The sequence below is a fragment of the Nasonia vitripennis genome (genome assembly GCF_009193385.2).
Source record: "Nasonia vitripennis strain AsymCx chromosome 1 unlocalized genomic scaffold, Nvit_psr_1.1 chr1_random0001, whole genome shotgun sequence".
Taxonomy (NCBI): domain Eukaryota; kingdom Metazoa; phylum Arthropoda; class Insecta; order Hymenoptera; family Pteromalidae; genus Nasonia; species Nasonia vitripennis.
Window position 1 is genome coordinate 524,331 of NW_022279587.1, and position 24,913 is coordinate 549,243.

At 36.7% G+C, this 24,913-nt stretch overlaps 1 protein-coding gene and 1 pseudogene across 1 annotated transcript; both read right to left on the reverse strand.

Moving 5' to 3' along the window:
- Positions 1-2,274: 2,274 nt before the first annotated feature.
- On the reverse strand, positions 2,275-5,639 carry LOC103315757. Its single transcript, XM_008206205.4, has one exon. The coding sequence runs from the start codon at positions 5,163-5,165 to the stop codon at positions 2,817-2,819; it is 2,349 nt and encodes a 782-aa protein (XP_008204427.3). The 5' UTR covers positions 5,166-5,639; the 3' UTR covers positions 2,275-2,816.
- A 7,924-nt stretch (positions 5,640-13,563) lies between these two features.
- On the reverse strand, positions 13,564-17,137 carry LOC116416169 (annotated as a pseudogene).
- Positions 17,138-24,913: the final 7,776 nt, after the last annotated feature.

Sequence of the window (24,913 nt, forward strand, 5' to 3'; positions counted from 1 at the left end):
CATTTATAATAGTATCATTTCCAGACTTCTTTATAAAAACAGGCATGAAACAAGAACATATCTGCACAAATGATTATTCGCAGCATTCCTTTCATCTGGACCAAATCTGCAGACTACGTCTTGTTATATGCGTGAATACATAGAGCAGTCGTCATTTCTCATTCACAAACAGATATCTTCATAAAACCAGATCATATCTGCAAAAATAACTATTTGCAGCATTTCTTTCATCCGGACCAAATCTGCAGATCACGTCTTGTGATATGCGTGAATACATAGAGCAGTCGTCATTTCTCATTCACAGATATCTTCATAAAACCAGATCATATCTGCACAGATGATTATTCGCAGCATCCCTTTCATCTGGATTGAATCTTAAGATCACTACTAATGATATATGTAAAACTTTTTTTTTTCAGTAAGATTATGTATTTATGTTTGTACCACATATCTATTGTAAAATAATTAACATCCCAGAATGATTCACTAGTTCCGGTAAATTTTTACATAATTGCTCATTTTAGTGTTTTAATATAGTATATTAAAGATTAGTGTGTGTACATGTCAAAGTGCATGTATGTGTATTGTGTATATCTTCTAACATACAAAAACATAACAATACTTGTTTGTTATATGTTTCTTCACGTCTTACTTATTATTCTTTTTGTGTATATGTATATATATATATATATATATATATATATATATATATATATATATATTCTTTTCATCAGCCAGATATCCAAATTAATTTGATATATTTTTCATTTCTCACTTCCCTACTGAAAAATCTCAGGTAAGATCTCTGGCCAAAATCTCACCTAAGATTCTGCCCAACTGATTGTAAAAATTTCTTAAATAACTAGTATTCAGTTTGTTATAATTAAAAGTTACCTTCTAGATGATAAAAACTCGCAAATAAGTTCAAAAAACGTTTGAACTTATTTCAAACGTTTCAAAATGTTTCCAAGAACTCTTAATTATAAGAAACTGAATTATAGTTATTTAAGATATTCTATAGCTATCTGCAGGGCAAAATCTCAGGTGAGATTTTGGCCAGAGGTCTCACCTCAAGTGGATTTTTCAGTAGGATTCTTTAAATTAGCTTGTTACATTTTACAGTATGATCATAAAAAGAGATAGAAGAAGAGCAGAAAATGTACTAGAACAAAATTTTTTTAAATTTTGCATTCTTATAGAAAACCTAAATAAAATGGATACAAGTATAAGAATTTTTAACCAAATGTAAAAAGATATAATGTAATATATTATTAGAAACTACAATAAAAAAAAAATACCTGAAATCTGAAAAATAATATTGTATTGATAATTGTAAGTAAAAACCTATAAACATATAATATTTCAGTTCAGATACAAAAATAATTTTGTGTATGAAGGACAAGGTAGCACCCCGATGGCATTTAGCCCTACTGAAAAAAATCAGATGACAATCAACTGATAATCAGCTGATAATCATGCCAAAACGTCAGCTGATTATCAGGTGATTTCGGCTCAGTATTTTTAATAAAGCTGATAGTTATAAATATGCGTTTATGTGAGATAAAATATTGATGATAATCAGGTGATAATCCTTCAAAATTTGTAACCTTTAATATATTTATTATAAGTTGTTTAAAATAAGTAAAATTTATAATTTCACATAATGAGGACCAGTACTGGTGTTACCATCAGGATGATAACACAAAAACTCTAACTGTGAGCTCCAAAATTTTTGTTTTTTAACAATTAAAAAAAATTTGTTTAAATTAAATTATTGAAAAACAAAAATTTTGAAGCTCACAGTTAGAGTTTTTGTGTTATCATCCTGATGGTAACACCAGTACTGGTCCTCATTATGTGAAATTATAAATTTTACTTATTTTAAACAACTTATAATAAATATATTAAAGGTTACAAATTTTGAATGATTATCACCTGATTATCATCAACATTTTATCTCACATAAGCACATATTTATAACTTTCAGCTTTATTAAAAATACTGAGCCGAAATCACCTGATAATCAGCTGACATTTTGGCATGATTATCAGCTGATTATCAACTGATTATCAGTTGATTGTCATCTGATTTTTTTCAGTAGGGAAGGTAGTACTACACCTATGTAGCTAGTCAAAAGAACTCCACAATTTACTTCTTGATTATTCTCGAGATACAATTAATAACAGAAGTTGCATACGTCAAGGTATAACAAATGATGATTATATACTCTCATTAATAAGACTCATTTTTTTATGTTAAGTTTTCCTTATTTTGGTTTTTATTTGTTTATTACTATGCTCACAGGCTCCAAAGCTGCACAAGCACTCAAATTGTTCATTAATTTTTCTACTGATAACTTGCCAAATTTGAGAGAATTCTGAACTGTCAGTTTTATACAATCAGGAGTGCAAGAGAAATGTGTGGATTTATGGAAAATAAAATGTTTATAACTTGTATCTCGCATTCCAAACTTTCACTATACTTTAACTGAGTCATTTTCTCACTAAAATCTACTTTTATGTCAAATTTTAGATTTTTCTGAACCGTCAATCGCTTTGGTGTAGTATTAAGTTTAAACTATTGAACTGCTTGAAAAAAAAGAAAACTGCATTTTATTATATAGGTATCAAATTTTTTTATTCATTTTACATAAAATTATTATTTAATGTATTACATTATAGATACAAAAACAATAAATAATTTAAGTAATATTAATTTATAACTAATGAAATCAAGTTAAGATTGTTCTCTAAATAATACAATATTTTTTTGTTGTATATAAAAATTAATTCCAAAAGAATCTATGAATTAAAAAATTATAGTTGCAACATTTTTTCCAATATCATCCAAACTAATGCAAATATAATAGGTGCAACATAATAAATAGGTACCATAAAAGTAGTATTTATAAAATCTTTACATTGGAAATCTAGCTTTTCGTACTTTTTATGTAGTTTAGCTTTTTCTTCAATACTTAGGTTATATCTTTCTTTAAGCATAACTAATTGTTCACTTAGTTCTTGAATTTGCTGTGTTTCATTATCAATTTGAAGGTAATATTCATTTAATTTATCAATGATAATATCATTAGACTCATGGGTAAGCCAATTTTTTAAATCTTGTACAATTACATCATAATTTTTATACCCACAATTAATTTTACAAACATTGGTTGATCTGATTAAACTTTGTAATATTAATTCTTGAGAATATTTGTTAACAGAACCATCAACTTTATTCAATGATTTCAATTTAATTAAGCTGTCTTTTTGTAAACATAATTGATCAATTTTAGAATCAAAACTTTTTGAATGTAATATTTGCTTATTCATTTCAATAACTTTATTTATTTGCTGAGCAACTTTTATTATTTGTACAGACAATAATTTAGTAAACGAGTTTTCATATTCAAATTTATCTACCCCGATATGTGATAAATCTAAATTATTATTTTTGACTACATTTTGATCAATATTCTTATTACTTTTATTATTTGAGAATCTCATTATTAATTTAACAGAGGCAATATTTTCCTTTTCATCGACACTTATATTATCATCAATTTGAACAATAGAAATTTCATCAATTTTTTTGATAGCACTGAAATCACTTAAACAATTAACACAGTCTTCTGTAGTACTTTCAGTAAAATTTTCATTATTAAATTCACTATCTAATTTTTTTGAATACAAAGCACTATTTGTCATAATCAATGATTTATTAGTTATAGGTGGTAATATATACTTGGTAAGCTGTTTATTTTCTAATGTTGTTGAATGATCAGTTTTAAAAATAACATTTTCAGAAAGTAATTTTTTACATTTAGTGTTATCAAATGAATTGATTTCATTATCATGTTGATTAGCATGAAATAAAGTATCATTATCCACAAAGTCTAGTTGTAAAGCATTCCATTTACTCAGAATAATATTAATAGCATCAATGGGATTAGCAAGATTTTTAGAATCATTAGATTCATCTGTAACATACTTAATGTCTTGTAAAGTTTGCATATAATTTCTCAGAGCACTGATTTGTTTATGAATATGAACTGTATCTAACTTTAAATCTCTGAGGCTTGTTTGTAAATTTTGTTCAATACTTTTTTGATCCTCTATCTTTTTTAAGAATTCTTGTTTTTCACTTTCTGATTGTTCAATTACTTCTTTTAATTTAGTTTTTGTTTTATTCAATTTATCAGTTGTATCATGTAAAGTTTGTTGAACTTTAATATATTTAATTGCTAGCTCTTGAAGTTCATTCTGATTATCTTTTATAATATTTTGCAAACTTTGTGTTTCTTCTTCTGTTTCACTCAATCGACATTTTAAAATTTGTATCTTATTAATAATTTCACGTTTTTCTTGTACTTTCTTTTGTAATAATTCTTTAGTTGCTGTTTGATATTGAACCCTGTCTTCCAATAAATTTGCCAATTCAGTTCTTAAGCTATCTTCTCCTAAATTTTTAGAATAGGCAACTACTTGATTTTCAAGCATTTCTAATCGAGATAATAGACAATCTTCTAATACCAAAGCCTTCCATGACTGATTAGCAGCTACTCTTGTATTTTCTAATAATTGCTGCATATATTCCAGCTTTGATCGCAATGCATTTTCTCTTCGTCCAGCTTCTTGAATAAATTGATTTAATTTGTAAAGATCTTCTAATGTAATGTTTACATAAGCAATGGAATTTGAAAGAGTTGCTTTTGCTTCTTTTCCATCTGGCAAATAAAGTTTCAAAGTAGCTACAATACATCCATGAGTAACTTTCTTAGTACTTTCAACTACATCCACACCAAATTGAACAACATCACCAGAGCAAATTTCACATGCTATTGATTCTTCGCCTGATGGACTAAGACGTTTATTATTAATAAATGTACCATTGCTACTTTTTGTATCTTTTAGATAAAATTTACCAGAATCATACCATAAGAGGGCATGATTTCTAGATAAAACTTTACAATCAAATATAGCATTGTCATTAGCAGCTCTAGCCCGTGCCACAGAACGACCTATTTTAATAGGCTGTTCTAATGATAATGTTCTTTCTTGAAATGGATATGAATTGTCATGACAAATTAAAATTCCAGTTGCAGACATAATTTTTTCATTATTAGAGTCCGAGGCATTTTGAATCCAACTACTAGCTATAACCATAGCAACTTATTTTTAAATCTTAATCTTAAAGCTTTAAATATCTGTAACGAAACTTGAATCACTCATAATAAAGTTCACAAAATAACAATTTGAATATATATTTTTATAATTGCACTTAGTAATCAGAAGTATTTATTTATAACTTGTGCACTGTAAAAATTTTGTTGATACAAATTATTTTTACACAACCTTAAAACCACCATGATACAAAAGCATAATGTTAAATCAAATCCTATATGAAATTTATAATTGATTTCATTAATATTTTAATCTTGTTATCCTTAATTGTACTTAATATTAATTATGTACATAATAATATACGTAATAATTTATATTTAATTATTATATAAATAAAACACTTATTTTAAGCATCTTTTAAGTATCAAGTATATTTGTATGATGATGATTTGAGACTTAAACCCAGGGAATAAGAGAGGAGACCAAACCCTTAGTTTTTTGACGAAGATTGGAAGGTCAGCTCGGTGAAACTGCTGACACATAACGAAAGGCAGCGCCGCCTGTCGGCGGCTCATTATTATTATAGTTATTACTATTGCTTTATTTCGGATACCAGGGCCCAGGCCCGGATCCTTTAGGACCCCCGCACGCTGAAAACTTAACTTCAGGGGAATAAGAATAAGAAGGAATAAGGGGGAATAAGACGAAACAAGTTACTTATTCCCCCGGTTGAAAAAATCATATGTTTTTATCAATGTGTTAAAAATATGTACTTTTATCATATGTTTTTGTGGTTTCAATTTAACATATGATAAAATCACACGATAAAAACATGTAATAAAAGCACATACTAATAACTCTTCTAATTGTTAATCAAAAATAAAACTTAAAAGCGACACATTTATTATAATTGGTGAATATAAATGGTAGTACCATGCTAATGATACCACCAAAATAAGTCATATGTCTATGCTATATGCAACTTGACTTGTTTTGTTTAAACTTTTAAAAGTTAAGTGGCAGATAACATAGACATATGACCAATTTTTGGTGTTAGTCCCCCTGTTGAAGCTTTTGCGGAATACGCAACCGTGGGTATGGGAAGAGGAGCAATAAGAGGCGTTTGAGGCATTAAAGTTAGCCTTGACTCGCGCTCCCGTTCTCGCGCGCCCCGATTTTACAAAGAGGTTCACGATTCAGTGCGACGCGTCCGACTTTGCAATTGGCGCGGTACTTACCCAAGAGTTCGAAGATGGGGAGTATCCAATCGTGTATTTAAGCCGCATATTATCGCCAGCGGAGAAGAACTACACTACGACCGAAAAGGAGTGTCTGGCGATGATATACGCGATTAAGAAGTTGTGTCCGTATGTAGAAGGTTATGGGTTTACGGTAATCACCGATCATAGCGCCTTGCGTTGGCTCCAAAACCTCAAAGACCCAACTGGCCGATTAGCGCGTTGGGCCCCTGAGTTGCAACAATGGGACTTCGAGATCGTGCATAGGAAAGGAGCCAACCATCACGTATCCAACGCGTTATCTCGTAGTAAAGGAGAAGATGAAGAGTTAGTTAGCGCGTTCGATGTAATTACAGATGAGTGGTATCTTCAGCGCCGGCGAGACGTAATGACGTCGCCAAAGAAATTTAGGGAGTGGAAAGTCGAGGACGAGATGTTGTACAGTTACCGCCGCGACCCTTTGTTAGACCCGATTACTCACCCGTCAGAGGGTTGGCGCCTGGTGGTGCCGATAGAATATCGTTCCCGAGTTTTGAGTGACGCCCATCGCGAAGCCTCGTCCGGTCATTTAGGAGTAGAGAAGACTTATGATCGCGTCGCGAGGGAATATTACTGGCCGGGAGTTTGGCACGATGTAAACCATTATGTACAGGAGTGCGACGAATGCCAGCGATACAAAACTTCTCAGTTAGGAACGGCCGGTCAAATGGGGCAGAGAATCGTGGAACGACCGTGGTCGGTAGTAGCTGTCGACTTGATGGGATTTCCCACGAGTAAAAGCCAGTACAAATATCTGATAGTTTTCCAAGATCTATTCACGCGTTGGGTCGAATTAAAGTCAGTTAGGAAAGCGACGGGCCAAGCAGTAGCGAAGGCGTTCGAAGAATTGATCTTATTCCGTTGGGAAACCCCCGATTTTCTTCTAACGGACAACGGGAAAGAGTTCATAAACAAAACCATGAAGGATACTTTGGAGGAGTATGATGTCATCCATGTAACTGCGCCACCGCACCATCCTCAGGAGAATCCGGTAGAGCGAACTAACAGAACTTTAAAAACGATGATTGCGACGTTTGTAGGGAAAGATCACCGAAATTGGGATCAACACCTGCACGAATTTCGCCACGCGGTAAACACGGCAATGCAGTCGAGCACCCGGGTTTCGCCGGCGTTCCTAAATTATGGACGCCATCCCCAACCAGTGAAAAGTTTGCGCCGGGAAGTAGAAGTACGAGGTCCCAAAATTGAATTAGATCCTTCGGTCTGGGTAGATCGGGTAAAACGGTTGGATGCGCTTCGTGATATAATACTGAAACACTTGGACCAAGCCTGGGGAAAACAGGCCGCATTATACAACCGAGGGAAACGCGTACTAGAATTTGAGGTGAGCGACATTGTACGTCGGAAAGTACATTCCCTCTCCAAAGGTGTGGACGGGAAGTGCAACAAGTTAGACGCGAATTATAGCGAACCGTGCATGATTCTCCAGAAGTTATCGCCACTCGTGTATATTCTGGAGACCAAAGATAAGCGCCAGACTGCCAAAGTCCATTTGAGCGAGCTGCGTAGGTATGTGCCTCCGCGGAACCGTGCCGCGAACACGTAGCGCCCACAACGAAGGTAGGTTGTGCTGTTCTTGTTTTGTACCATAGCGTCGTGAAGTCTGGTGACGGATATACAACGACTTACTAACTCCATACTAATGGACGTTAAACCCCTGTGAAGCATTATGAAGACCGTGTCATGGGCCGAGCACATCGCAGAGATGGAAAGCGAGTGTGAGCGGGAGCTACGCGCCATCGAAGATCAGCGGGAGAAGCAGCGCCAGAGTCAGCCCCGGACCGACATGACACGGGCGGCGGAGATCTGGGCCCGTCGGAGCCCCGCATGCTCCAACACAAGCTCCGTGGAGGAAGGAGAGCGCTGGAGTGCCGGGGTCACGGACACCCGAATTCCCCGCAAGACTAAGATTGGCGTCGCGGGGCCCCTGCCCCTCACGGAGGAGGAAAGAGAGGCCTACCAGCGGGAGGGAATTCCGGTGCAGGAGGAGCCCTCCGCCCTCGAGGAGAGTCGCGCCGCGGTCGACGAGCTGGACGCATTGGTGGGAGATGGCGATGATCTCACCATCACGATCTCCAACGAGAGGGCGGAAGCAGTGGGGGAGTACCCTCGACTTCGAGATCCCAACGGCAAGAGGCGAAAATACAACCCGTTGCGCCACCTCGAGTTGGAGGACGTTGAGTCGGTGGTGGCCGGACCGGCTCGTCACCGTGACCACTCCCCCCCGGGTCCACCGATCCGTCGGGAAGCCGTGGAGGTACGTATGCCACTAAATTAGCGCCACGGTTCCCTGTTGACGGTTCGCGACGTTTCAGGTGGATATTCCATTCTATCAGCCGCCTCCCGCGCCGAGAAACGCTCCGCTCATACCCCGTCTGGAGATTCTGGGCGCCGAGAGTGACTCGAGCGGGAGTCCTAGCACGGGCGCGGTGCCCCGTCGCTCGGGTGGTAAGGCGAATACGGGCTCCCGTTCGCGTTCGCGCTCGTCGCGCCGGAGAGCCGCGGTAAGGCTCGACGGGGTCATGTTCGGAGGGTTGACTCCCATCGCGACGGCCCAATCTGTTGACCCGCCTCCCCGGACGAGCTTTAACTGCTGGCAACCGGGACACCGTAGGACAGAATGCCGGGCGCGGCCGACCCGTTTCTGTTTTAATTGTGGCCGACAGGAAACGGACTTGGGGAACTATCCGCGGTGTCGTGACGCCCACGTCGTCTATTTGCGCCGCCAGGGATTTCGCCCGAGGGGACGGGGAGATCCCGAATGAGAAGCCGGGAGGCCTGGTACCTGGGAACACCAAGCCCGTGGCCCCCAGATTGACGCGCCACCACCATCATACGAGGAGGTAATGGGCGGTAGAGAACTGCCCCACCGTCCCGCTCCTCACATGCTGCCGCTCAGGATGGACCGAGGTCAATCCCACAACCAGCTGCCGAGCCTCTGGAGGATGGCCCTCCACAACATCGCTACGGCTCCGCCGGAGGTCCTGGCGTTGCTCAGGTCGCATCTGAGTAACGTCTAAGGGTTGCTCCTTGATTTTTTTTCTTTCTCTTTTGTTATAAATAAAGAGTTCCACATAAATGGAACCCGGAGAAAAGCCTTTTGTGTTCTCCTTGTATAAAAACCGTAGTGCCTCAAATCGCGGACGGTTTGCCAAGTACTAGCGCCAGTTGATGGTCGTGTGTTAGCGTCGTGCCGTTCCGTTCCCCGGTGTCGTAGAGTTGGAGCTGTAAACGTGTTAACGGGACTTAGTTTTCGCGGCGAACTTTCAGGATGAAGCGGCGAGATCAGGGGCCAACGTCCAGGAGGGGGTTCCAGTGGTGTTCGATCCAGAGAGGAGCTGTCATCAACCGAGGTAATCCAAAATTCCGTGGAAACTTTGGTTTAGGGGGGGGGCATTGCGACGTGTAGTCTACACGTGTACACTATCACTAAATTATCCGCACAAGTAATGTTGTTCCCTGCTGCAATGTATCATGCAGCAGAGGAACAATAACATTGTTTATCGTAGCGCCGAGGGAGATAACCTCACCTGCCAACCACGCAGAGCAACGGTGGCTCCCCTGCAGGGTTGGCAGACGACTATGTGGTACGATAGCGCCGCCGCGATCCATCAGACGTGGTCGAGTACCTCTGTACCGACACAGCCAGCACACACCTGCTCCTGCGCACACCAGGAGTCGCGTCGCGACACGAATAAGCGGTTTCGTGGTAGCTCGGCGGGCCGAGCGATGGGGGGAGTAAGAGCCATCGGGAGAGAAAGAGAGAACGCGCCGCGGGAGAGCGCGCGCGGAGAGAGGGGTCGCGCGCGAGGCTTTCTGCCGCCGCGATTAGTGGGGGGAGCGCACACCACTAGACTGAGCCATGTCGCAACACTGGTGCGACCAAGTGCGCTAGTGGGAGTCCCATGCACCGCGACTGCACGGTGACTTACATATAACTTCAGCGCTAGATGACGCGTCAGGACGATACTACGTGTTCGCGCTGTCTCTCTCTTGCTCGTTCGACGCGGATGGAAGGGAGCGTCCGTGCGTTTGACGCCGGCGATGTCGCACCGCCGTTAATTAATATAGAGGGCGCGGATTCGGGTTTTTCCGGGAACGCGCAGGACTCTGGAAGAACAAGACTTCCTTCTTGTACATTATCGTCTCGACTACTGAACAAGCCAGACCAACTCGCGACAGTCAACCATTTTTCCAGGTGGATTCCGATGTGGAGAGAGAGGAAGTCGCCGGGCAGTAGTAGGAAGTTGGAACCGAAGAAGAAGATTGTGTAAGTTGTTGCATATTCGACACGAGGTCCTCTAATTATTGTTCGGTGGATGTATTGGTTGAGGTACGCGATGCGGAACGAAGGTACGAGTGCCAAGAACGAGTGAATACTCGCATCGGTGCGTTGAGACGTAGTCGATATAACGAGATCCCGCCATTTTAATAAACCGTTTGAGCCGCTGTCGATTGCTCTGCAATCCAGCAACGTGCTAGGAGAGTTACTCAAGCCTCTGTTGATCGTTAAATGATCCAGAAATCCTCGACCAATGGTGTAGCGCCGCTGTCGATCGCTAAACGATCCAGCCTCGAAGGAAGGGGGATTATTGAGTCGCTGTAGAATCGATAAACGATCCAGCAATAACCTCTGATATTGTGTAGCGCCGCTGTTGATTGCTAAGCGATCCAGCTTCCTTATAGACAATCGCCGAGCCGCTGTCAATCAACAGATCCAGCAATTAGGAGAATATTAAGTAGAAAGGACGCCATCCAGCAATCCGAAATTCCCGTAAAATAGTTGCATGGCGCCGTCGCCGGTCGAACGGCAGTAGCGTTACCCTCTCAACGAGCAGTATTCGCAGCCTCGCCGTCCGAATAACCGCTATTCGTCTCGCCACCGAAGTATCCCTTATTGCAAGGATTGTCGCGACGTTGTAGGGGATTTTCGCGATTTTCAGCACACATTCCTACTGCGAGAAATACAACAACGAGGAAATAATGCCAGCGATTCCCTGCGGGCAACTATAACGACCGAACGCCATCTTGACGGACGCCGCGTCCTTTGAGTGCGACTCCGACGCCATTTTGGGACGATCTAAATACGGGATTTAGAGTCACGGAAGCACGGAGGGTCTTGTTTGTTTACTAGTAAAAGTTTGTTATTGTTCATCAAACTAGTAACCGGGTATTATCATGTTTATTTTGTGAGTAATTTAACAGTGAGTAACATAGCGTGCCGAGTTTAAGACAGAATTATCACGGGTAACCTTGTAATCAGATCAAGTCTGATCCATACTGGGGGTTGCAGAATATACAATTATTGTTGTTCAGAAGAAACAGTGTGTAATAAGCTTTATTTCTACACCTCTGCCACGCCAGGCATACCTGTTCCTAGACCTACACGTTGTCCCCTTCTGTAGATGTAAGAGTCCGCGGTACGAAGATCGACGTAAAAACAAGTGTAATCTGATTGTTTGCGTTACCGGTTCGGTTATAAAAAGCGCAACATCACAATGATGACATATATAACGGATTGTAACGGATTGAGTAAAATTGGATTTACTGTTATGGTTTGAAACGGATTATTACAATAATTAAAAAGTTATAATCCGTTACATCCAATTCATATCGACGTATATATGGACTGTAACGGATTATAACTTTTTAAATATTGTTATAATCCGTTTCAAACCGTAACAGTAAATAACATTTATTCAATACGTTCCAATCCATATTAATCTATTTTTTACTGTAACAGTCATAGAATACTATATGGTGTGCGTATATATATATATATATATATATATATATATATATAATATATATATATATAATATATATATATAATATATATATATATATATATATATATATATATATATATATATATATTATATATATATATATATATATATATATATATATATAATGGTGTTCTAATTGTACTGTTATAGTTTGATACGGATCATTACAAACTGTAGTTTATTTTATAAATAGTTTATTGCGACTAAGAAAATGATGTTCTGCGATTTGAAAAACTTAGGAACCCTAGATACGTATTTTCAATATTACATAAATAATTTGCTATGCAAATGGATATTGTTTATAAAAATCTTCATGATCAATAGTATAAATGAATTGGAAAACAATAAGTATTTGGAACTTAAAAAATATATATTGTTATTTGATTTAAACCCTATAAGTTTCAAAGTCTATTTTATAAAAAATAATAATCGATACAACACATCCGCCATTTCAGTTAGTGCCTTTAATTTTCAAATCTGTTTCAGTTCATTTTTTTTTAATTATGCAAGTTTTTCAAATGTCAATTTGAAAATTAAAATTTCGTGGTATAATATAAAAGACAAAAAAAAAATAACGTTATAATAGGGAAATTTAAATGTTTATTTTGTCTTTTATATTATAGCACGAAATTTTAATTTTCAATTGACATTTGAAAAGCCCGCATAATTTTAAAATAAATCGATTAAAACGGATTTGAAACTTAAAGGCACTGATAGTAGTATATGTGCAAGGATAGGGACAAGATGGCGGCCAAAGAGGGGAGGTAAGAGCCTCAGTCGGACCCCCCTTACCCCAGCCCGCAAATATTGAATATATATAATAAAAAAAATACTAGTCGATGTATTTTTAATTGCACATTACAAATAATCTATTTATTGTAATTGAACCTCCGTAGTTTTTTAATTAAAAATAAAAAAAGAAATGTGCTATATGTACCTTGGAAAAATACGTTTTTCTCAAGAAATATTGTGTTTACCGATATTCTATCAACGTTAAAAAATTGAACCCTAGCTATTTGTAATTGAGACACTGCTAAATATTGCAAAAAAAGCATTTATTTATAAAAAAATCTAAAAAATCACTTTTGAGAAATTTAACATACAGCACCAACGTATTGCGCATGCGCAAACCACTCCGAGTGCGTCAGCGGTCAGCGTGTGGCAGGCAAAGCGAGCAGCTGTTCTGCAGTGGAGAAAATACTTAGTGCTGCTGGCTGCACTTTGTGCTTAAAGTTGTTGCTACATAAATATCCCAAAAAATCTCAAGACTTGTACTTGTTTATGTAGCAACAACTTTTATTAACTTGTTGAAATATCTTAGAAATTAGAATATCAGCATTAAAAGAATTCATGTTTTCATATTTCACTTATGTATATTTAAGATTTCAAGATATTTAATATACTAAAATATATTCTCATGAATAAAATTGTTGCATTACAATCTATCATAAACAAGTAAGTGTATATACACATGTATAATACAGAAACTGCAAACAAATCCAATCATAATTTAAAATATAAAATACATTACAAAGACTAAGATATAATATAAAATATGTTGTTAATCATGGAAGTTCCTATTGATACACATAACACAGCTTTTGAAACATTGTGACATTATTTTAATTGTACTCGAATTAATGTACTTTAATAATTGTTTATATGACACTTTCTTATTCTTTATGTCTTGATACTGCCTTTGGTAAGAATATAAAAAAAAATAGTGGCACAAGATTTTATTACGTTTCGTCAATATTGTCTTTAGAAAAGAAAAACTTTGTTTTATGTTTTAGAACAAGAACAAAAAAGATAAATCGAGTTTAAATTGAATTCATTCCAATAGCAAATCATTATAAAAACTAAAACCACCTAAATAAGATAAATAAATATACAACTTTCAACTTGACTGACAATTTCTTTTTAAAAGACTTTCTTTTTGTTGACTTAAATTAGATAATTTAATCAAACTTGATGGTCATCTCAAATAAGATGATCATCTCGCCTGCAAGAATAACGGGGAGGATTATGGCAAAGAAGCAGCCAGAATATAGGATGGCTCTTGCCACAGACTTGAGCTAGTAGAGTAAAAGCATGAGTATTCTTATGATGATTGTGAGTTCCTTGTACACGTTCAACAGCGGTTTCATCATCAAGAATAGCTTGGAATTGATATATTAGAATTGCAATTACAAGCATTCCAAATAATGATGATTCGAGAACTAGTATCACACAGTGTAAACTGAAACAAAAAAATATAATTTTGTAGCAATCATCAAAGATCGTTGTAATACTAGTAATTTAAAATGCATGTTTCTTGTCACAGTTATTTATCGAAAAGCTATTATTCTTTGCAAATAATTTTTAACTAGAAATTAAGCAACTCTGAAAATCAGTACTTACATGCGACTCTGTTTTATTGCAATGTCATTGCTGCACTGTGGATAATCAAATACCCAAGACACGATTACTAAGGCTATCGCGTATAAAGCTAGAGTACCGACATACACTAAAAATGGTATGAAATATTTTTGATTTCTTTCACCAACACAATTGTTTATCCTGAAAAGTAGGAGGAAAGAGATAAGTATTCCAATACTACCCATCCACAGTGAATATGCATGATTAATCAATCGTACCAGGGACAATGATGATCCATTCTCCTAATGCACCTTTTACAAATCCTACAATGATGTGCCCTAGGTGGTCTGTAAGTCTCACACCTAGTGCACACAGTCCAGTCATTTCTCATCACAATCATCTCCACCAGAACTTCCTGTATGAATAACCGAAAAGTCCATCCTTGATTGCGGCAATGGCACAACCCCTGGATCGCTGCATACTGCTTTCAGATGCGACATCATCAGCATCAGCACAAAGTGCAGCCAGCAGCACTAAGTATTTTCTCCACTGCAGAACAGCTGCTCGCTTTGCCTGCCACACGCTGACCGCTGACGCACTCGGAGTGGTTTGCGCATGCGCAATACGTTGGTGCTGTATGTTAAATTTCTCAAAAGTGATTTTTTAGATTTTTTTATAAATAAATGCTTTTTTTGCAATATTTAGCAGTGTCTCAATTACAAATAGCTAGGGTTCAATTTTTTAACGTTGATAGAATATCGGTAAACACAATATTTCTTGAGAAAAACGTATTTTTCCAAGGTACATATAGCACATTTCTTTTTTTATTTTTAATTAAAAAACTACGGAGGTTCAATTACAATAAATAGATTATTTGTAATGTGCAATTAAAAATACATCGACTAGTATTTTTTTTATTATATATATTCAATATTTGCGGGCTGGGGTAAGGGGGGTCTCAGTCGGCGTACAAGGATGGGGACAAAGATGGCCGCCGTTGTAGGGAACAGCTGACGCTCGTACAAGGTTAGGTCCAAGATTGTGGACAGAGTGGTTGGTTTGTGTACCTCCCCCCTCTAGCCAGCGATATAGCGTGGCTGTAGCGTCTGTGGGAGTTACCCGCTTCCTTCAGCAGCTGTCAATGCATCGTGTACATGTGGCGTCCTTTTAACTATGTGTTGGTGAGGTAGATTTCTGCACCTTCTAACACGTATGCATACATATGTGTACATGCACGTACGTATGCATACATATGTGTACACGTCCGTACGTATGCATACATATGTGTACACGTCCGTATGTATGCATATGTGTACACACATCTCCACATTCAGGCATATGTGTGTGTGCACGCGAGCACCTGCTCGAAAGCGTCTATATACACGCTCATATGAATATAATAATAATAATAATAATAATTATTATAATAATAATAATAAATATCAATAATAATTACGTAAAACTAAATAAATAATAGGTGCAGGATATATGTTCAGTTTCTGTAAATAAGGAAAAACAGGTTTTTATTTTATGTATATATATATATATATATATATATATATATATATATATATATATATATATATAAATCATGTGCTGTATTTTCAATATTTATGGAATAATAATTCACAATAATAATATTCACTTAGGTGTCGTAATTTTTTCAATTACAGTTTCTGATATTATATTACAATGTAGTGTTAGCAGTTCACTAAAAATTACGTCAAAATAATTTTTATTAAAATTCTCGTCAAAGTTAGTTGATATTGCATTTTTAATTTCAGTACTTTTCGAGCGTAAATACTGTTTGATATAGGATTTAGTTGGTGGAGTACAGTATTTTCAATAAATTTTTTGTAAACATTATTAATAATATCGTTACTGCACTGTGACACTGCAGAGGCTATTTTGACACATGCCTCAATCGTATAGTCGATACACTCAAGCATATTAACAATGCCCTCAAAAGTCGTCTTCTGTAGAACAATTGCAGGAGAGTACGCTTTTTTCTTATTGCTCACTTCCTATTCTACACATTCATTAGTGATTATTGATGTGCAGCTAGTGGTGGTCTTCTCCTCGATTTTATCCAGTAATATAGCTTTGGTCCCATATGAACTTGTAAAGCTCAGTGTAATTCCGTTGAACGAGATCTTGTCAAAAGCTGCTGGATTATTCTGTACTTCGTCACTAAAATAGCTATTAATTTTAACAAAATGTAGTTTGAACGTAGTCCATGTGTCGGTTGTGAAATTTATACCAAAAAATGTTTGATTAATTATTTTTACAATACAAGTAAAATCGTTATTGCTTTGGGGCTTAAGACCAACGATAATTTTTTTAGTACACGATGTGTTTAATGGATAAACTCTTGAATATAGTAAATATTGCAGAGCATCTTCTCGTGAATTATAAGATGCCATTGCGATGCGCTTTGTATCTCTTGACAAACGAGTGTTGTTCATGTTTTAAACAAAACTTGTAATACTACTGTGAAAACTGATGTGAAAACGTACGTCTGTTACTTAATGTCGTAGCAACTTGAATACTCAAAGACTGTCACAGCCATCCTTTAAATACGTTTGCGTGAAAGGGTAGTATACGTGTTTATACAAGAGAGGGAAAGAGAAAAGAGCGTGTATGAATAATAACTCTAATGACTAGAGTATGGTGAAATTTGTGTTTAAATATAATTACCTAGATAGTAGCCCACTACGGCTGATAGTATCGGACAGCGACGCTTCACTGATGCATTTAAAATGTCTCATAAACTCAGTCGTTCAAACGCAGCCTCAGTAATGACGATGCGTCGTTATCGTTCTTTTAGTTAGGAATCGGTTGTCTAAATGACTTTATTATTATTAGATCATAAGTCGCAATATCATGCATGGGTAGCCTGTGTCCGTCCTAAGCACGTCATTAACGACTCATACACAGCGCGACGTTGTACACCATTAAACTCCCTAAACGGTCACTTCGGTAGGTCATTAAGGGTCTCGGGTCGGTTCAGCGCTCTCCAGCCCCAGCCAAACGTACGTCTGAATTTCCAAAGATTCACTTTGTAGCCCGAAAAGTATCCTTCAAAATTATTTTATTACAGGTGCATTAAAGTGCCTACATATAATAAAATAATTTTCGTGGATATACGTATGGCTAAGGATGGTCCGCTGTTATTAAAGAACGGTATCGTCAGGAGGTTCAGAGTGGGGAAACTATCGGTATATAAGGTCCTAAGGAGTAGTTTAGTTTACTATTCCAAACTTACTGTCTACAAGTGCGGATTGTGCACAGTGTCTAGTGTGTTGTGCAGCTATCTAAGTCACAGAGAACTTCTTGAGTGTACAAAATGGATTTCAAGACGGAGTCTTTGTTCAAAATCTTCAAGGATGCCCTGGACGGGGCATTCCTCCACGCTAGAGGTGACAGCGGGTGTATTCAAGAAATACGTAGGTTTCGGGATGAACTTTACGAAGTGAAACTCTATATGAGAGCCTATCAACCTCGTGGCGGAGAACGGACCAACCGCACCCTGACCACGGCGCTGAGGGATGCTGCCAGGGATGTGAGAAGGTTGTTCCGGGAATTTATCCAGACGCAAAGCACGGTGTGTATCGGTGTCTTACATAGATACAGGGTGTTTAAAGAGGATTTAGACTCTTTAGAAACCGTGTCTATAGTGCTTAGAGCACGAGGAACCGAAAACGCACCTGAAGTAAGAGCCTTGATGGGTCATTTACTTCGACTGAGAGAGGGTAAATATTTATTATTAAAATTCGTAATATATTAGTTAAAACTGCGACTTTAATATTATTACTTATTTTAGGTCTACAACGCGAGAATGATGCTCTCGACGCTGTGAATGCAGAGCTACCTGGAGACGTGTCATTCGGTTTAAATGACGAGGACCATCGGGACGCCGAATTGATGGTTTTGGAAGAGTTTGACGACGCAAGTTCTAATTATCATCGTCAAAATCAAGAAGAATGTGTGAATAGCATAGGTGGTTATAGTGACTCTAGTGAGGGCGGCTCAATTCTAGGCAGTGGCTGGACCAGTGATTTGAGTGGCTGCTTCAATGAGTGCGAAAAAATACGTACAGTGGAGAACCTGGATGAAGAGTCTATGGAGATTCCGGACGCGCTATTGGAAGAAGCAGCCATAGCAGCTGAGGAAAACTTTTCACTAAGTGAAAGAAACGCAGCAGATCACCCTGAGGTGACCTCAGCGGAGCTCCAGGAGGCCGCAGCAGCGGAATCTAATGAAGCCGCAGCAGCTGAGGTTCAAGAGGTAGCAGCAGAGCTTCAAGAGGCCGCAGCAGCGGGGGCTTCCGCGCCAACAGCTGCAGACCTTCCAGGAGCATCTGATATATAACTGAAAATTGTGCATCGACTGATTACGTAGGAATCACAATATCTAGTAATTTTCTACCAAACGGACCGTTACATAATTTTAGATTGTTGACCGACTACCAATTCAACGATCTCTGGAGGATGATAGATCTTATCACTCAGAGTTCGCGTGAATTGAAAGTTGATGACACGTTATGTATTAGAATAATTAGCATCACACCGCCTACGGGTAGAGGATCCCTAACAAATTATGATATTATAAAATAAAAATCCGTAGTTAGCATAGTTAATAAAGACGCTAAATGTCTACCGCGCGCGTTAGTCGTAGCCTTAGCGCACTGTGCAAAACAGGAACAGGATTCGCCTATCGTGAAGAGCGAGTGGGAACGGATACGAAAAAGTAAATTGAAATTTCAGCTGGAAAAAGCTGAAGAGTTGTGTAGAAACGCAGGTGTTGATATTAATGAAACACTTGGTTGTGGGTTGCCCGAAATAAAAAAATTTCAGGATTTTTTAAAATTAGGTGAGACTATAATTAACATATATACGTTAGAGATATTAGGTACTGGTGACTCAATATTTTTTGATGGTTATAAATACGTAAAATCTGAAAATATAACTCCAAAACGTTTTTTAAACATACTATATAAGCAAATAGATAATGAGGTAGGTCACTTTGACGTTATAACCAGCTTAACTGGTTTAACAGCTTGTAGATATTACTGTCCCTTTTGTAACAAAAAATTAAATCGTAAATCAACGCACAAATGCGCGTATACGTGTGACCGGTGTATGACTTCACCTATGTGCCCGAAAAATACCGAAATAATAAAATGTCGCGATTGCTCACTTAATTTTTACGGTGAAACGTGTTACAATAGACATTTAAAAATAAACTCACTTAATAAAAATATCAGCATCTGCGCTGCCGTGAAAAGGTGCAACACTTGTAATAATATCATATCCGTTGAACAGAATGCTCATGAATGCGGTAAATCATACTGTCCCACTTGCACATGCGTAAGACCGTATAATCATTTGTGTTATGTACCGATTGTACGAAATAAAATTAAAAAAAATGTTGAGAATACGGTAGATAGCAAAGCCATAGAAAAACCAGCGCATGCTTTTCTTTTTTATGACTTTGAAACTACCCAAGAGGAAGAGTTCGAAGGTCTCAGTAAAACTTCTTTTAAACATAATGTAAATTTAGGTGTAGCGCAGTTATGCTGTGAAAAATGAATTGATTCAAATATGAATCAAGAATGCAAGTTTTGTGGCGGTGGTGTAACTATTGTGTTCAAAGGCACCAACACCGTAAAACTATTTAGTGAATATATAATAAATGCAGAAGCGTCAAAACCAAAAAATATAAAACAAATCGGGTGTATAGCACACAATAGTAAGAGCTTTGACGCTCAATTTATATTAAAATACTTTGTTGAAAAAACAAACATTACACCTAAAGTTATAATGAATGGTACTAGTATCATGCTTATGACTATAGGTGAAGGGCTCAAATTTGTTGACAGCTTAAATTATTTTCATATGAAATTATCTGACTTACCAAAAGCTTTTGGTTTTTCCGATGATCTGATTAAAGGTACGTTTCCGCATTTATTTAATAAAAAAGAATATTATAACTACGAAGGTACTATACCTGACGAGAAGTTTTTCTCTCCAGACTCCATGGGTGTTCACGAGAGAGAAAAATTTCAATCGTGGCATAAAGAGATGCGAGAATCTAATTACGTTTTCAAATTTCAAACTGAAATTTTAAAATATTGTAAAACCGATGTTGACATTCTTAGAAAAGCTTGTTCAGCGTTTAGAAAAAGTTTTGTAGAAGTAGGTGGTACATGTCCGTTTGTTGAAGCATCGACAATTGCTAGTGCTTGCTCGAAAGTTTTTCGTAAGAACTTTCTCAAACGTGACGAAATAGGCATAATACCGCCTGGTGGTTACAGGAAGAAAAATACTCATTCTAAAGAATCTTTAGAATGGTTGCTTTTCAAAGAGAAGGAGACAGGATTCGACATTCAACACGCTGGTAAAGGAGCTGAGGTGAGGCTCACCGAAAACATTTTGGTTGACGGTTACTATGAATCGGTCACCGGTGATCGATACGTTTTTCAATATCATGGGTGTTTTTATCATGGTTGTACTTCATGTTATAAGGGTACCGAACGCTTAAAATCTGTACATGGTACGAATTTCGAAGAAAAATATACGCGAACTTTAAATATGTCGGCTCGAATAGTAAAGGCTGGGTATATATTAACTGAAATTTGGGGTTGTGATTTCAAAAAAATAAAAAGTAATTTTCCAACTGACATAAAGAGATATATTGACAATCACCCTCTGTTATGGTCGGACACTTTGAATCCTCGCGATGCCTTTTATGGTGGTCGAACGGAGAATACCGTAAATTTGGCAGAAGTAAAGGAAGGTGAAACGATCGATTATGTCGATATATGTTCGCTTTACCCTTACATTTGTAAAACAGGTAAATTTCCTATAGGCCACCCTGACATTTTTGTGGGGGACGAGTGTAGGCAATTAACCGGGGATAATAACTGTTTAAGTAGAGTCGAGGGGTTAGTAAAATGTCGAATTCTGCCTCCACGTGATTTATTTCTTCCTGTACTACCTGTGCGAATGCACAAACGTCTAATGTTTCCGCTTTGTAGAACATGCTGCGAGAATTTAGAGCAGGAGGATTGTAACCACGAGTGTTTAAAAGATAGAGAGCTTACAGGCACTTGGGTATCGGAGGAGTTGAAAAAAGCCGTTAGTTTAGGTTATAAAATTACTGCCATATATGAAATATGGCAGTACAAAGTTAAACAGTATAATCCAGAGAAGAATGAATCGGGTCTGTTTGTTGATTATATAAATACTTTTTTTAAATTAAAACAGCAAGCTTCTGGATACCCCAGTGACTGTAACGACGCGCAATCACGTGAGAACTATATTTCAGAATATGAGCGAAAAGAGGGTATAAAATTAGATAAAGAAAAAATAGCTAAAAATCCTGGCTTAAGATTTTTAGCTAAACTTTGTTTAAATTCATTTTGGGGTAAGTTTGGCCAGCGAGAAAATATGGGCGTTACAGAAATTATAAAGGATCAGGTTAAGCTTATGGAAATTTTACAGTCATCTGATAGAACCTTGTAAAATGTATTACATGTCAATCAGGAAACTTTTTATATCAACTGGGCTTACACAGACGATAATTATAAACCATCATCTGTAACAAACGTTAGTATAGCCGCTTATACTACGGCTCAGGCTAGGTTAAAACTATACTCTTATTTAGAAAAACTTGGTAGGAGAGTGCTGTATTATGACACTGACTCCTGTATATACTTAAATAAAAATACCCCTGGAGAGTACAAGGTACCTGCAGGATGTTTCTTAGGCGATATGACTGATGAGCTTGAAAGTTATGGTGTGAAAAGTTATATCGAATCATTCGTTACAGCAGGACCCAAATTTTATTCGTATAAAGTTAAAAAAACCGATGGTTACACGCATGAGGTGTGTAAAGTTAAGGGTATTAGTTTAAATTATTCAACAAATAGTAAAATTAACCATGAAAAAATAAAATCTTTAGTTTTAAATAAGGCTGATAGAATTGTGCATAATTTTACTTCAATCAGGCGTACGGCGATGCATGATGTCGTTACATGTAACGAGTCAAAAACATGTAAATTAAACAGCATGAAAAGACGCTCAAATAGCGTTAATTCATCAAGTCCTTATGGATTTAAAAAAAGACGTATAAATAATTAAGTTTAATAAACTTTTTATTGTAAATAAAATTTAAGAAATATTTATAAAATGTATATATTGTAAATATTTTGTTTAGGAATATAAATCAACTAAAATTGTAATAAAAGTCGAAATATACGGAAATCATTTTAAAGAATGTAAAAATTAATTTTATTCGTTATATACATAATGTTAATTTTAAAAAAATTTTTGTTTTAGCTTTAAATTCAGAGAGCACTGCTACTTGTAACGTACCGACGTGTCATTATTTCCCTACATTCAAGCAGAGTTTGGAGGGTATAGCCTGGAGACAGGCTATAGGTTATTTACTTAGGTTAAAGTTGGAGAAAAATAATTATTATAAAAAATATTTAGATGAATTAAGTGTATTTGCGGAGGTCTGCAATGTAAAGTTTAGTGCCCAAGTCAAATATCAAAGCAAGTGTGAGTGGTGTATTATATGTAATAGTAAATTTTGCAATACCGATGATTGTCCTCGAAGAGTTACAATAGTAGACTATGAATATTTTTGTACTTACTCAAACAACGCCAAAGTCACCGATTTATTACGATGGATCATTTACTGTGATGTACTATCTATTCAATTTACTATAGATAACAAATATGATATTGGAGTATGTACAGATAACCATAGATGTCCTATACACGTTAATAGTGATAAGTATTTTTGTAATCATCGAAAAGGAGACCCAAAACTTAGTTTAGATTATTATTTTTAATGTTTCATAAAATTGAATAAAGTTTAAAGAGTTAGCATTTTATTTTTGTCTTAATGTGTTTGTTTTATTCTTATTTCCAGTACCTAAAAAAATTAACCTGGAGGAAAAATTCTGCATAAACTGTAGCGTATCTAACTGTCGTTTCTTTCCTGAGTATAAACAATCATTGGAAGGGCTGGCATGGCATCGTATTGTACATACACTTTTACTAAAGGAAAAAGAGAATAAGGAAAAATACGTTGATATGTTAAAAAACTTGAAATACTTTTCACAATTTACTAAAATTTTATTTTCATTTCAGTGTCGGTATATAATACACAACTGTAGTTTCATGGTGGACGATGAAATTCTTGATAAACGTTATTGTATTTTTTCATTCAAAAATAGGCATATTAGTCATTTATTAAAAATGATCGAGATATATGATGTAACGTCAATCGACTTTATGGTTTCCAACGTTGAAAAAATATATGGTTTTACAGATAATCCCTACTGTCCAATACACGTATCAAAAAAATTAAGATATATGTATAGAACTTGTGGTGATTTATCATATGAAAAAATAATGCCTTTTTCGAAGAAACATCGTTATTAAAATGTAATATTTTGTGTATTTGCTAAATTTAATAAATAAGAATTTTAAATAATTCTAATGTGTATATTATTTCTAAATTCAATAGCTTACCTTATGAATTACATTATTAATATTACATACGCTAACAAGCTTATAAAGTGAAAGAAGCTAAACGATAGCGGTCATTGCTAGAGTAGCGGCCTCGGAGTGAACTTGTATATTAGCTAAATAATAGCTTGTCGTGTACACGGAGCGCGTGCGTGACCTGCTCGACAAATAAGCTTTTTCTGAAAAATAAAAATGAGTCTACCATGGAAACACCCTTGGACCTCTATGATATGTGGCCCGACAGGCTGCGGAAAGACGCACTTTGTTAAACGATTTTTTCGGAATATAGATGTCATGTCAGACACACCTTTTGCCCGTAAAATGCTTTACTAATCAGAATGGCAAGACGGTTACTTAGAATACGGTAAGGACGTCGAATTTCATGAAGGCCTTCCACAGGATGATGATTTTGTGTCGGATTCTAGACCGAAATTAATAGTTATCGACGACCTTATGCGTGAATCTTCCAACAATACGATTTGTGATCTTTTTAGAAAAGGTGCTCATCATCGAAATTTATCATGTATTTTAATCTCACAGAATTTATTTCATCAAGGACCGAAACAAAGAGATATTTCGTTAAATGCTAACTATATTGTTATTTTTAAAAATCCACGAGATCGTGCTCAAATCCAGCATATGGCGCGTCAAGTTTATCCTGAAAATTCGAAATTCTTACAAGAAGCTTATTTCGATGCCACGTCGGTTCCTCACGGTTATTTACTGTTAGATTTAAAACAAAGTACTCCTGAATCATGTAGAGTGCGCACATGCATTTTTCCTGATGACAAGCATCAATA